We start from the raw sequence: 14,125 nt of genomic DNA, 5'->3' as shown, positions 1-14,125 counted from the left end.
CCCAAGGATTAAGGCTTTCTGGGAGATGATCTATAATGAAATGAAAAAGGTATTTAAATATACCTTTCTGAAGAAACCAGAGGCCTTTCTCCTGGGCATGGTCGGCCAGTTGGTGTTAAAGAAGGATAGAAATTTTTTAATGTATGCTACAACAGCAGCAAGAATACTTATCGCAAAGTATTGGAAGACACAAGATCTACCCACCCGGGAAGAATGGCAGATGAAGGTGATGGGAGTACATGGAACTGGCGGAAATGACTGGCAGAATCCGAGACCAGGGAGAAGAGTCGGCAGAAGAAGATTGAAAGAAATTTAAAGACTATCTACAGAAACATTGTAAAATTAAGGAATGTTAGAAGGATGCTGGAATGAAGTTATGCGGTTTTAGCAGTAATGTTATAGAATTAGGTAAAATTCAGATGCAAGTAATGGACTACATGGAAATGGCGGAAATGACTGGCAGAATCCGAGACCAGGGAGAAGAGTTGGAGGAAAATTAAAATTTATTTACAGAAACATTGTAAAATTTTTGAATGTTAATGGCATTGAAACGAACTGAAGGGGTTCTAGCAACAAGGTAAAAAATAAGATTGGATTGATAATAGATAAATTAATTGGATATGAATATGCTGAACTAATTTTCAAAAGGGATACAAAAAAGGGAGACGTGAGGAAGTCAGGAAAATAAGTGAATCAAAGATGAGGAATTAAAAAGAGGGATTTTTGTGGTGTTTTTTTAATGTGCATTTTTCTTTCTTTTTCTTTTTTCTTTCTTTTCTAAGTTAAACTTTTGTATTTTTTGTATTTTATAATTTTATATTTTTGTGTATGTGTTTTTTCCTTTTTCTGTTTGTTGTTATTCTCAAAACTTAATAAAATATCATTTAAAAGACAACAGATCATGAATAGGTGAGAATGTAAAGTTACAATATATTAAGATAAATCATTAAGATAAAAGCAAAAATGGAAAGGATTTGCTGAAGTAACTAATTGAACTAGAATACAAAAAAGGGAGGTGTGAGGAGGTCAGGGAAACAAGTAAATGAAAGACAAGACATGTAAAGATTGATTTGTTTTTAATTGTTTTTATTTTTCTGTACTTTTAATTGTTTTTATTTTTCTGTACTATTTTTGTAATTCTTTGAAACTTTAATAAATGTTATTTATTTATTTATTTTAAAAGAATTATGGTGCTGGAGGAGACTCTTGAGAGTCCCATGGACTGCAAGAAGATCAAACCTATCCATTCTGAAGGAGATCAGCCCTGAGTGCTCACTGGAAAGACACATACTGAAGCTGAGGTTTCAATACTTTGCCCACCTCATGAGAAGAGAAGGCTCCCTGGAAAAGACCCCCCTGATGTTGGGAAAGATGGAGGGCACACGGAGAAGGGGACGACAGAGGATGAGATGGTTGGACAGTGTCCTCAAAGCTACGAACATGAGTTTGACCAAGCTGCAGGAGGCAGTAGAAGACAGGAGTGCCTGGCGTGCTCTGGTCCATGGGGTCATGAAGAGTCGGACACAAATAAACGACTAAACAATAATAAACTTGCCAAATGAACCTTATATTGGCCCGTTTGACAAGACCAGCTACCATGTTTGAGTTGTTGTTGTTGTTTGGGGGGGAGGGGAAAGGCTTAAGCATAATTTTGGGAGGCAGCAAATGGTCACATTTATTTATTTATTTTTAATAATATTTATTAAGGTTTTAAAGGTTACAAAAAGAAAAAATAATAACATCATATTAAACAACATCAAAAACAACACATCATAATAGGAAAAGAAAAAAAAGAAAATACAAAACCAGAAAAAAGTCCATTAAAAAAATAAAACATCGAATCTTCCCATAACTTATCATTTGTTAGCTTGTTTTCTTGACCTCCTCACACCTCCCTTTTTTGTATTCTAGTTCGGTTAACTATTTCAGCAAATCCTTTCCATCTTTTTACAATTTTTGTCCTGTAATTTATCTTAATATGATATAACTTTACTTTCCCTCGTTTCACCAATTAACAGTCTATTTTTTCCTAATCCTTAAAACATTTCTGCTAAAACCACATAAGTTCATTCCAATATCTTTCTAACATTCATTAATTTTACAATGTTTCTGTAAATAGTCTTTAAATTTCTTCCAATCTTCTTCCACCGACTCTTCTCCCTGGTCTCGGATCCTGCCAGTCATTTCCGCCAGTTCCATATAGTCCATCACCTTCATCTGCCATTCTTCCCTGGTGGGTAGATCTTGTGTCGCAAATGGTCACATTTAAGAACTGTGGAATCGGTTATCTGTCACATGAGAAACAAGGCCTGATTCCCGCCCCCACCCCTTAATCCTCTCTAGCTATTTGCTGATCCATCAACCCTGATGGAACTAAAAATATTCCTAGTTCCCCGAATTCCTGTCAAAACTATCCCAAGGTGGTGTCAACCATAAATTTTCTCTACTATTGAAGCATGGAAAATGAAAATGCTCCCCTAAGTTTCCTTGGTTGTCCACTTCCAATCTCAGCTCTTGGCAGACTGGGAGGCATTGGCTGGTTCCTGTCACCTGACAGCCGGAGGTTTCCAGAGAGAGAGTGCAGAGTGCTGAGGAACCAGATGCTGAGACTTCAGCTAGAGTTCAACAACACATGTGGTTGCTATATGCAATTAGGAGACAAAGAATCCTTTATTTTCAGTCAGATTCAGAACTATTTCCTGTCCTCTTACCCATGAATTACATTTCTGTTCCACACTCCCCTCATCAAGCCCACCACAAGATATATTGCTTTCACGCACACAGCAACCCTGCGTGGGAGGTTTCACATAAAGATGGTGACCAGATTTAAGTCGCCCAATCGGCTTCATGACTGAGGAGGGATTTGAATTGTCCCCGGCATTTGTGACCTCGATCCTTGGACTCAAGCTCCCATGAGCCCTAGCCAGCGTGGCCAACGGCTAAAGAAGACGTGAGTTGCAATATCACATCATCTGGATGGGCCACAGGTTACCCAACAGGTCCGTTTTCAGCGCCTTGACCTTCTCCTGGCGCAGCTGCCCTTGGAACTCCCTTGTACTGAATGTGCTTCGTCCTGTGGTGCCTCTGCAGGTTGGCCTTCTTCAGGACGGAGAGGGCCTCACCACAAATGAGGCACACGGGCATGCCTTTCAGCTCCACAAAGAAATAGTCGTGTGTCCATCTTTTTTGAAAATGCGGCACTCCAAATCTATCTTCCTCTTCTTGTGGAAACATTGATTGTGCCCAGAAACAGACAATTAGGCAGATGGAGCTGTTCTAATATGGGAGTCCTATGCTGCCTATAGCCAGCCCTGGTCAGTAATGTGTCTGCAGCTCTTTGAGCCATTGAAGTTTCTGAGCTCTTTTCAAAGGCAGCCCCAGGTAGTGTATGTTAAAGTAACTCCTACGCAATGTGGCACCAGACTGCTTTCTTTTTTTGTAATTATCTGTTTGTTTTAAATTCTGTAGCTTAAATTCTCTTGATGCTTGTTTTTGTGAGAAGGGCCTCTTACGGTCACAAAGCAATGATTTTCAGTGCAGCTCCATAACACTGATTGCGCCCTCACACTACCCCTTTTTGTGTGGGGATTTGGATCCAGAAAAGGAGAAGACGGGGAAAGATTAAGCAGAATCCCACCCACCTGCTGCGCCACCCTTAGGTGTGCTCAGCCTTCACCTGCTTCATGACTCCACCTTGCATGAGAAAGAAGGATGGAGCTGCAGAAAACAGGAAGTGGTCCTTCAACCAGCCAGGACATCTCACCATCACAGACAGATCCAGTCTCCTGCTGTGGAGTCAAGAGTGGCCCTGGGATGGCAGAGAGAGGAGGGGAAGGGGCCAGGGACAGAAGGAATGGCAGGGCTCCCGATGCTGCCTTGGACCCCTCCCCTGACACCAAGGGGAGCTCCTCTTCTGGGGCTGAAAGCATTGGTGTGGTTTGATTTTATCAGTATTGCAAGGAAGCATAGAAGGAAAGGTAAAGAACACCGATACGGTTTATTAAAGTATCTGTGATTTTTCCCCTGTGTGAGTTCGTTGATGTCTTCTAAGTGCTCCACTTTGACTGTAGCTCTTTCCACATTCAATACATTTAAATGGTTTTCCCCCTGTGTGAGTTCGTTGGTGTATTCTAAGTGATCCCCTATCACTGAAGCTCTTTCCACATTCCATACATTGAAATGGTTTCTCCCTCGTGTGACTTTGTTGGTGTCTTCTAAGTTTCGAACTTGTACTGAAGCTCTTTCCACATTCAATACATTTAAATGGTTTCTCCCCTGTGTGCGTTCGTTGGTGTCTTCTAAATGATCCACTATCAATGAAGCTCTTTCCACATTCAATACATTTAAATGGTTTTTCCCCTGTGTGAGTTCGTTGGTGTATTCTAAGATGTCCACTTCCACTGAAGCTCTTTCCACATTCCATACATTGAAATGGTTTCTCCCTCGTGTGACTTTGTTGGTGTCTTCTAAGTTTCGAACTTGTACTGAAGCTCTTTCCACATTCAATACATTTAAATGGTTTCTCCCCTGTGTGAATTTGTTGGTGTATTCTAAGGTCTCCATTTGTACTGAAGCTCTTTCCACACTCAAAACATTCAAATGGTTTCTCCCCTGTGTGAGTTCGTTGGTGTCTTCTAAGTGTATAATTTTGACTGAAGCTCTTTCCACATTCCATACACTGAAACGGTTTCTCCCCTGTGTGAGTTCGTTGGTGTATTCTAAGTGCTCCGCTTATGCTAAAACTCTTTCCACATTCAATACATTTAAATGGTTTCTCCCCGGTATGAGTTCGTTGGTGAATTCTAAGTTTCCCACTTGTACTGAAGCTCTTTCCACATTCAATACATTTAAATGGTTTCTCCCCTGTGTGAGTTCGTTGGTGTAATCTAAGTGCTCCACTTATGCTAAAACTCTTTCCACATTCAAAACATCTAAATGGTTTCTCCCCTGTGTGAGTTCGTTGGTGTACTCTAAGTGCTCCGGTTATGCTAAAACTCTTTCCACATTCAATGCATTTAAATGGTTTCTCCCCTGTGTGAGTTCGTTGGTGTATTCTAAGGTCTCCACTTGTACTGAAGCTCTTTCCACACTCAAAACATTCAAATGGTTTCTCCCCTGTGTGAGTTCGTTGGTGTATTCTAAGTGCTCCGCTTATGCTAAAACTCTTTCCACATTCAATACATCTAAATGGTTTCTCCCCTGTGTGAGTTCGTTGGTGTACTCTAAGTGCTCCGCTCATGCTAAAACTCTTTCCACATTCAATACATTTAAATGGTTTCTCCCCTGTGTGAGTTCGTTGGTGTATTCTAAGGTCTCCACTTGTACTGAAGCTCTTTCCACACTCAAAACATTCAAATGGTTTCTCCCCTGTGTGAGTTCGTTGGTGTATTCTAAGGTATCCATTTTCACTGTAGCTCTTTCCACATTCAATACATTTATATGGTTTCTCCCCTGTGTGAGTTTGTTGGTGTACTCTAAGTACTCCACTTTTGCTGAAACTCTTTCCACATTCAATACATTTAAATGGTTTCTCCCCCGTGTGAATTCGTTGATGTATTCTAAGGTATCCATTTTGACTGTAGCTCTTTCCACATTCAATACATTTGTATGGTTTTTCCCCTGTGTGAGTTCGTTGGTGTATTCTAAGTGATCCACTATCACTGAAGCTCTTTCCACATACAGTACATTTAAAAGGTTTCTCCCCCGTGTGAGTTCGTTGGTGTATTCTAAGTTTTCCACTTTCACTGAAGCTCTTTCCACATGCCATACATTCAAATAGTTTCTCTCCTTTTTGACTTTTTTGTTGTATCCTCAATGTCTTTGTTTCCCCCCATAAATTCACCTGTGGCTTCATAGAATTCTGACTTTCATCTTCCTCACCTGTTTGGGAGTCTGGGAGGAAAGAGAATCCTGTTAGACTTTCAAGAAAGACAAAAAAGGAACTGAACACCTGTCAATCCCAATCTGCACCTTCTCTCATTTTCACACAGTCTCCATTCTCCACTGTCCTCTCTAGGTTCCATATTTTTTGAAAAGCTGATGAGATAGTGGCAAGAGCAACACATGATCACTCCATTCACACTTAATAAAGCAGCATCGTTTTATAATCCAGATCTATGGTGGAATTGGCTTATTAGACACATCTATTTTTTCTTTCTGAAGTGAAGAAATGATCTCAGGCTCAAGTAACAGTATTTCCCTTGTGAAATAAATAAAACTTAAGTGCTACATGTAACTGTAAAAATATTGCAATATATTGGAACCTAAGAAGAGCCTGCTGCATCAGGCAAAGGCCCACCTAGTCCAGCATCCTCTTCTCACAGAGGCCAACCAGATGCCTGTGGGAAACCGGCAAGCAGGATTGGAGCACAAGAGTCTTCTCTGACTTCCTGTGCTTTCCAGAAACTAGTATTAAGAAGCGTTATTGCCTAGGATTGCGAGGGCAGAGCAGAGACGTCAGTCTTATCCTTTTTTTCAAGCTATCCATGTTGCTGGCCGTCACTGTCTCCTGTAGGATAGATTCCATAGATGAACTACGCTTCTGTTTATTCATCTTTTGCAGCCCTTAAAGGCTGATAAATGTATTATGGCCTAAGCTTTTGTGGACTGCAGTCTCACAAAGTGGAATTTTGAGCAGGAAAGCTGGTGCCACTATAAACATCTGAGTCTCTTTGTTGGCTTTGTATATTTATTTTGAAATTTGCACCAAGGTTGTACCACAGTATCTCCATGGAAGCTTAGGAACGGACAAAATTACAGGGTGTCAGCTCTGTGAATCTCAAGCCTCTCGTGCCTCCGCTGACAGAGCCTGAGAAGGCAAGAGATGTGATTCAGTTGGAATGTGAAGCAGAGGAGGAGCAGCCAAGCTGCAGCAGGAGCAAAGAACAAAGAGCAGGAAGAGGGGGTAACGGGGGGGCACAGACTGTTATCTCCAGTTTGAGCTCTGACACAGAGCCCCCGAAATAGCCTGTCCAAAAAATCGTAGGCTCTAGAGAATCTGCAAGAAGAGGGGAAAAGAAAGTGAAAGCGGGGTCTTCTTTGCTGGAGGACTCGGCAACTGCAAGCTGGGATGAACAGGCCGAAGACTGAGCTCCACAGTGATTTATGAGTTTGAGATAATTACTACTGGAGTTGTCTCATGTCTGTGCGGGAGAACCAAGCCATTACACAGGGGTGCTAAAATTATTATCCCACTCACTCACTCACTCACTCACTCACACAAACAACCCCAGTCTGTGAGATTGGCAAGTTTACACAGTTTGCTTATAATACCACCTGCTCTTGGACTTCATATGCCCAATCCTAAGTGCAGAGCCTCCAGCCACAGGAATTGTGTATCATGATAACTGGTCCTTTGTCCCTTAAGCCCACCAAACTGGGAAGGTGCATGCATTTATTGTGTTTTGATGCTGGTGGAATGTATCATTCTGACCCTGTCTATAAAAAATAAGAGTAATAGAAACAATTTAAATACATTAATTATAAATAATTATGGGAAGCATTTCCATTCCCCTTCACCCATTTTTCAGGATTGGTGTGCAACATCATTATCATCAATTATTCCTGCCATGGAAATAACACCTAAGATTTCAAAGCCTGGAGGAAGAAAATCTGCCCTCACTACTTTAGGAAAAGGATTCAAGAAACAAAGAGCTGCTTTGCAGAAGGCTTCACCTCTTCCTTCTTCCTGTCAGGAACTTCCTTCCATTTGTCTCCTCTCCATCTTTTCCTCTTTCTCCCTCCACCATCCATCTGTCCCTGTCCCCATCTCCTCTCCCCTGGAACTCACCAGATTTCTTCAAGGGTCCTGGGAGGGAATGCTCAGAGGTTGTGGGGAGGGATGCGGGAGACAGCCTGACCAGGTCAACCGTCCATCTTCCTCCTTCCATCATGGCCAGGGTTGCAGGTTCAGTCTCAGCTAGGTTTGCAGGTTCAGCTTCCTGAGGAGTGCAGAATCCAGAGCCAGTTGCAGCTTCCTGGGAGGAAGGGAAGAAGAAGCCAAGGGAGTCTGAGAGCCCCTGCAGGGATTCTCCTGCCCAAGACATTCTACTGCCCCTGGAGAAGCCGCAATTGGGCACCCCCTTCCCAAGGGCACCCACTTCCCAAGGTGCATTTTCAAACACCTTTGGCAATTCTTTTCACCTGCCTGTCCCACCTCCCTTCCTAAGGCTGGCATGGTATGCACATTAGTGGCCTGAGAGTAGATTCTTGGGAACTTAAAAGTTAATCTGCAAAGGACTGCTCTGAATACATGGGTGGCCCTTGCAGGGAGAAGAAGGAAGCCCCTTGCTTGCATCTGGACCCCTTGGGAGAGGCGGGGGATCCGCCCACTGCTCCCTCTGCCCTCGCTGCCTCTTCCTCTGTCCTCCTGCCCTGCAAACACCCTTTGCTCTTGTTTCTCAGGGGAGAGAGGCAGAAAGAGCCTTCAAACCCATCCGTTTCCTCCTCTGCTCCCCCTCCTGTCCTTTTGGGAAACAGGAACTTTGGTCAGGAGTAAACAACTTAGACGGCAAGTTCGCAAGATAAGCACTTTGGAGCACTGCTTGCTCCTACCATGTGTGTGTCTGTGTGTGTTTGGACCTAGAGGACAACATACATGTTTACACCAAGTGATTCCTTAAAGAGGGCAATTCTTTAAAACCGAAGGCCATTTCTACGAAATGGAAGACTTCCGAAGGCAGCCTTTTACAGGGAAAGTTTTGCTTGTTTTTGTATTGTTGGAAGCTACCCAGATGGGCAGAGGTAACCCAGTCAGATAGGCAGGATGAAAGTAATAATAATAATAATAATAATAATAATAATAATAATTGCTTTCTAAGCCTATCCTGGGACGTGGGTGGCACTAGGACTTGCCGATCAGAAGGTTGGCGGTTCGAATCCCCGCGACAGGGTGAGCTCCCGTTGCTCGGTCCCTGCTCCTGCCAACCAAGCAGTTCGAAAGCACATCAAAGTGCAAGTAGATAAATAGGTAGCGCTTTGACAGAAAGGTAAGCAGCGTTCCCGTGCACTGCTCTGGTTCGCAAGAAGCGGCTTAGTCATGCTGGCCACATGACCCGAAAAGTGTACGACGGCTCCCTCGGCCAGTAAAGCGAGATGAGCTCCGCAACCCCAGAGTCGGCCACGACTGGACCTAATGGTCAGGGGTCCTTTACCTTTTTAAGCCTGTCCTGATTGGCATGCTGATCACAGACTCTGTCCAAACAACCCCTTTGAATGCAACAGGGCTTCCTATTTTTACTGCTATCAGTGGGATCAGTCAAACCACGAAGCCACTGATCAACCAGAGTTTCCTGTTTTGACCAAGCAAAGTTTGAAGTTAGCTTAATATCCCAGCTTATTCCAAAGCTGCCAGCTGCAGTTTCCTGGTTTGGGCAAAATGGAAAGTTTGTTAGTTATGGCTCATAAGAGACTGCCTGGTTTCATCACAGTTCACCCTCAGGGCCGGCCCAATCATGAGGTAAACTGGGACAATTAGGTCAGGAGGCAGATGCAGGGAGATACGGGACCAGCACATTCCCAGCTCCCCTGTTTGTTAGCCTTGCTGCCAGTGCAGGACCACAGCTGGTAAATTTGTGCAACTACCCATTTAGAGTCCTTTTCTTTTGCCCTCTCTCACTAAAGGTTGGGTGGGGGTCCTTCCTGGAGTGATGCATTCTGGTTGTGGGGGCCAGGAGACTGCGGTGGCGGCTAGAGTTTTTGGGTTTAAACGTGGGTCAACTTAGGTTTTATTGTAACTTTGCTGCAGCAATGCATTAAAAACTGTTCCTATTTTTAACCCGGCTTTTCAGGCTGTGATTCAGTCACCTGAACCTGGCCATTATCTTAATAAATCTTGCAACAACCTTGCAAGATGGGCCAGTCTTATTTAATGCGACTACACTTGGGATTGCTGAGGCTGCAAGACATGCAAAGAGATTTACCTCAGTGGGGAGAAAAGAGCATTTTGGAAATGAAGGCAATTTAGAGGAGGAAAATGGGGTTTGGTGGAAGGACCCCTCTTCTGACACAGCTTCTGCTCTGATAAAATTCAGAGTCCCCTGCAGCTGTTTAAGTAAAGTAAGAACATCAGGAGATATGATCGCAAACCTCCCATGTGTAAGAAAGTTTGGTCTAGCAAGCCTTTTTAAAGTGGATTAGAGAGAAAGTGCAGGGAGGAGGAATAACCACCACCATAGCTGTCGAGAGGCAGTGGACCTGTGACCTCCAGGTGCTGGAAACCCAGGTGAGAGGAGGGCACTTACCTTTCCCAGAAGCCCCTCAGTGTCTGGGAGCAGGGTCTGGTCTGCTCCCCCTGCTCTCCCACTGGGCCGACTGGCATCTGCAGCTCCCCTGAAGGAGAGGACACCATCCCCAGAGTGGGGAGGACAGGGAGCCTGTGGGGTTTCCCACCCTGAACGAGGGGTCTGCATCGTCTTCAGGAAATCCTGCTTCTGGGCATCCCAGTGCTGCTGCGGCTGCCCCTCCTCTGGCTCCTGCTTAATCTGACATAAATCTGCCCGAGGCAGAAGATCCCTGATGGTCCCAACTTGGCCGGTAGGAGGTTTCTTTCCTTTGCACTCCAGTCTCTCCCTGGGTCCCTGCTCTTCCATTTTTTTGCCACCCTGCTGGAAAAGAAATAAACACAAAGTAAAATAAAACCCAAGAATAAAAACAAAAGTCCATTTTTTAACCATTTGCCAGTTTTTGAAATATATTATTACTCTTTCTATTTCTAATATTCAGGCTGTGAATGACAATCATTATGTCACCCAAATGGCTCCTCCCAGGGAGAAGGGGAAGTTATCCAAAGACTGGGGGAAACATCAAGGTTTATGGAAGTACAAATAATATTGGGGGGGGGGAACCAAGGCAGAGGGAGGGAAATCCAAAAACAACCCAGTGAGAGGACTGAGCATGTTCAGTGGACAGGGAATGCTGATCCTGGCTGCAACTTCTAGCATGTTGGAAAGGCAGCAACAGATCTTTGTATATGATTAAGGCTGCGACAGACCCAGCTAATATTTAAAGTACATGGCTTCACCCAAGAAATCCTGCCAGCTGCAGTTTGTTAGGGGTGTTGAGAACTCTAGCAATAAACTACAGGTCCCGTGGTTCTCTGGGGGAAGCCACGTGCTTTAAATGTATGGTATCTGCACAGTCTAAGAAACAAACAGGCAAAAGGAATATTGACCAACAAAATCAAACAACCCACTCCAAAATATTTTATATTTGATGGTCACAAACTCTTTACTGAAGATATTCTAACTTGCAGTCCATTGGCTGCATATGATTTGCCAAGCCTCAGGGTGTGTCCTGCTAGTCCCTGCCATTTCCATCTCCTGATCTGATCATAGGATGAAGATCTCTGTCTGTCCCGGAGAGAAAGATGCCTAAGGGGCCCTTAGAGAGATCTTTTCAACTCCAATTTCAGCACAAACCAGCACAGTGCTGAAATGGGGCAAAAGGAAAATAAATGATCCCTCTGGCTGCTCTTTAAAGAGGATTTCTAAAGAACAATCTGAAGGGTCCTTTCCCCACAGATCTCCTTGCTAATTCAGAAGGGTCTTCTTGTGCTCTTATTTTTCCCCACCCCAGAACTGTCCCGTGGTTCTCTGGTGGAAGCCACACGCTTTAAATGTATTGTATCCGCACAGCCTAAGAAACAAACTGACAAAATGAATATTGACCAAAAAATCAAGCCTCACGGTGTGTCATGCTAGTCCCTGCCGTTTTCATCTCCTGATCTAATCATAGGATGAAGATCTCTGTCTGTCCTGGAGAGAAAGATGCCTAAGGGCCCTTAGAGAGATTTTTTTAACTCCAATTTCACCACAAACAAGCACAGTGCTGAAATGGGGTAAAAGCCCTGATCTGGAAATAAATGATCCCTCTGGCTGCTCTTTAAAGAGGATTTCTAAAGCAGTGTTTTTCAAACACTGTTCCGCGGAACACTAGTGTGCCGCGAGATGTTGCCTCGTGTGCCGTGGGAAAAATTGAAAAAATTCGATAGATTTTTTTTTATTTAAAAAAGTCAGATTTTCGCCCACTAGGCAGGCACCGGACTGTGTCCACCCTATTTTCCATCCATCCTGGGTGGGGATCAGATCGGATGGGATCGGATGAGAGCGGACAGGCGGTCCGCTCTCATCCGATTCCCCATAGAGAGCAGCGGGGCTCTGACATCTCCCTCTCCGCACACAGTGGTGGTGTGCTTCGTGATTTTTTTCATGAAACAAGTGTGCCTTTGCCCAAAAAAGGTTGAAAAACACTGTTCTAAAGAACAATCTGAAGGGTCTTTTTTCCACAGATCTCCTTGCTAATTCAGCAGAGTCTTCTTGTGCTCTTATTTCTCCTCCAGCCCAGCACTGGGATTGGAAGGTCTAAACATGCTGATTGTGTTTGCAAGACTTGTATGTATGCTAGATGGCATGTCTGGTGAGTGTGGGCAGCACCTCTGGCGTGTGTGCATGTGACTTTATGGTCTGCATCTCTTTTCAGTGTGTACATGCATGTGCATACATTGGCCACAAAGCTCACTGGAATGTGGCCTCCAGAATCAATGCAGCTTTAAGCCCATAAATCTTCCGTTCCTCCTGTTCTATCAGAAAGAACATTCAAATCTGAGACTATCAGGAGGAGAGAACTGGATCTACAGAGTTAATGTTCTCAACATCCTATGGACACAAACTGCAATGAGATTTCCCTTTAATTGCTTTGAGAATTTTTCCCTTAAAAATATGAAGCAGTATAGAAATGAAAGGAGTAATAATCTGAACATGAATAGCTAATTTCAATCTCGCCTTCCTCAGTCTTCTACAATACTGTCTTCAATGTATTTATTATCATTAATTCATTTCCATATGCCACACTTCTTAAGAATCCTCCTTTCCCCTGCATTCTCAAAACTGGCACTCACTTCAACCCTCAGCCTTCATCTGAAAACTCAGCTGTGTTACTGAAGAAGGAGGAAGATAAAACGCTTAACAAAACAGGGATAAGGCTCTCTCACTTATTTACACGCAGACACAAGAGGTCACTAGCTTTGACAGCTTGGGAAAATATCCTATGCATTCTCCGGGGAATAGCTCTATTAGCTGTTTTATTAGCCTTGACAGATCAACAGAACCTCCATGTGTAGGCACAGCGTACCTTGATTTGGGGCTGACAAAAGAAGTCATTTCCTTGCTAAATGAATTGGATGGACATCATTGCCACAAGATGCGGTGATGGTGGTGGCAAAGAGAGCTTTCAAAAGCGATCAGATCAATTTACGAAGGAGGGGGATAAGTTTATCAATGGCACTGGCAGAGGAGGGGGGGCAGGAGTAGTGGCCTGCAAAGGGTGTCAGGGGGCTGCAGGGTGAGAGGGACACCTCCCTGCTGCACTGCTCTTCCTTCTCCCCCCCTGCCTCCCCTTCCCTCTCCGCTGGTGGGAGAGCGTGAGCTTGTGCCTGTGCTGCGGCCCCAGGAACCCACTCATCGCCCTTGCAGCCCCCGCAGGGAGGCAGAAGCAGGCGAGAGGGAAGGACAGTCGGGGCGGAGGGAGGACGGGGCTCCCTGGTGAGGGACAGGGAGAGGGGCGGCAGACTCAGTGACCGCCCCGGGAGGCAAAAGCCCCAACGACGCCGCTGATCATCGGACGACTATATGCATCGTCCACCGCGAAGCAGCAGCTGCCTTGGACCCCTCATTCTGCCCCTTGAGCTCAGGACTGAAGGGAGCAGCTCCCCAGGGTCTCCGGCAGGGTCCGTGCCAGCCTGAGCCAGAGATGTTTGCCCCTGTGCCCTCCTGCAGATGCCCTGCCCCTCAGCTGCGCCCCTTCCCCTTCCTGCCCGGTTGGGGGGCTCCCTGCAGCCTCTGGCTGGACTCGGGGCCTGATCCTGCCAGGCGAGGCGTACGTGCTCTCCTCCCCCCCCCCTCCCGCCTCCTGTACCTCGGACTCCTCGCTCCGTCCCTGCACAGGAATCCGGCTCCTCTCCGGGGAAACTCGCCAGGCCACGGGCCGCTGCTCCTCCGCTCTACTCGGCGGGGGACAGGAAAGTGCAGCCGCTCTCGAGTCCCCCTGGCTGGCCCCGTTTCCTGCCTCTCTGGGCATCGGAGCTCGCTGGCTGTGGGTTGGGCCCTGGGAGGCTGCGAGGCTGGATACG

The 14,125-nt window shown here is 45.1% G+C and overlaps 2 protein-coding genes across 2 annotated transcripts in view; one reads left to right on the top strand and one right to left on the bottom strand.

Annotated features, from left to right (window-relative positions):
* The window catches only part of LOC114592429 (tripartite motif-containing protein 10-like), a 647,260-nt gene that overhangs the window by 350,492 nt on the left and 282,643 nt on the right, over positions 1 to 14,125 (top strand). The window lies entirely within an intron of this gene.
* The window catches only part of LOC144326506 (uncharacterized), a 100,390-nt gene continuing 87,934 nt past the window's right edge, over positions 1,670 to 14,125 (bottom strand). The window contains exon 7 of the mRNA XM_077923025.1: positions 1,670 to 5,619. Within this exon, the coding sequence (XP_077779151.1) occupies positions 4,001 to 5,619 (1,619 nt within the window). The 3' untranslated portion in view covers positions 1,670 to 4,000. The remainder of the gene's footprint in view (positions 5,620 to 14,125) is intronic.

Source organism: Podarcis muralis, chromosome 2, assembly GCF_964188315.1.
Source record: "Podarcis muralis chromosome 2, rPodMur119.hap1.1, whole genome shotgun sequence".
In the NCBI taxonomy this organism is placed as follows: Eukaryota; Metazoa; Chordata; class Lepidosauria; order Squamata; family Lacertidae; genus Podarcis; species Podarcis muralis.
Note: the sequence above shows the minus strand (reverse complement) of the source record. Positions and strands in the feature narration are given on the sequence as shown.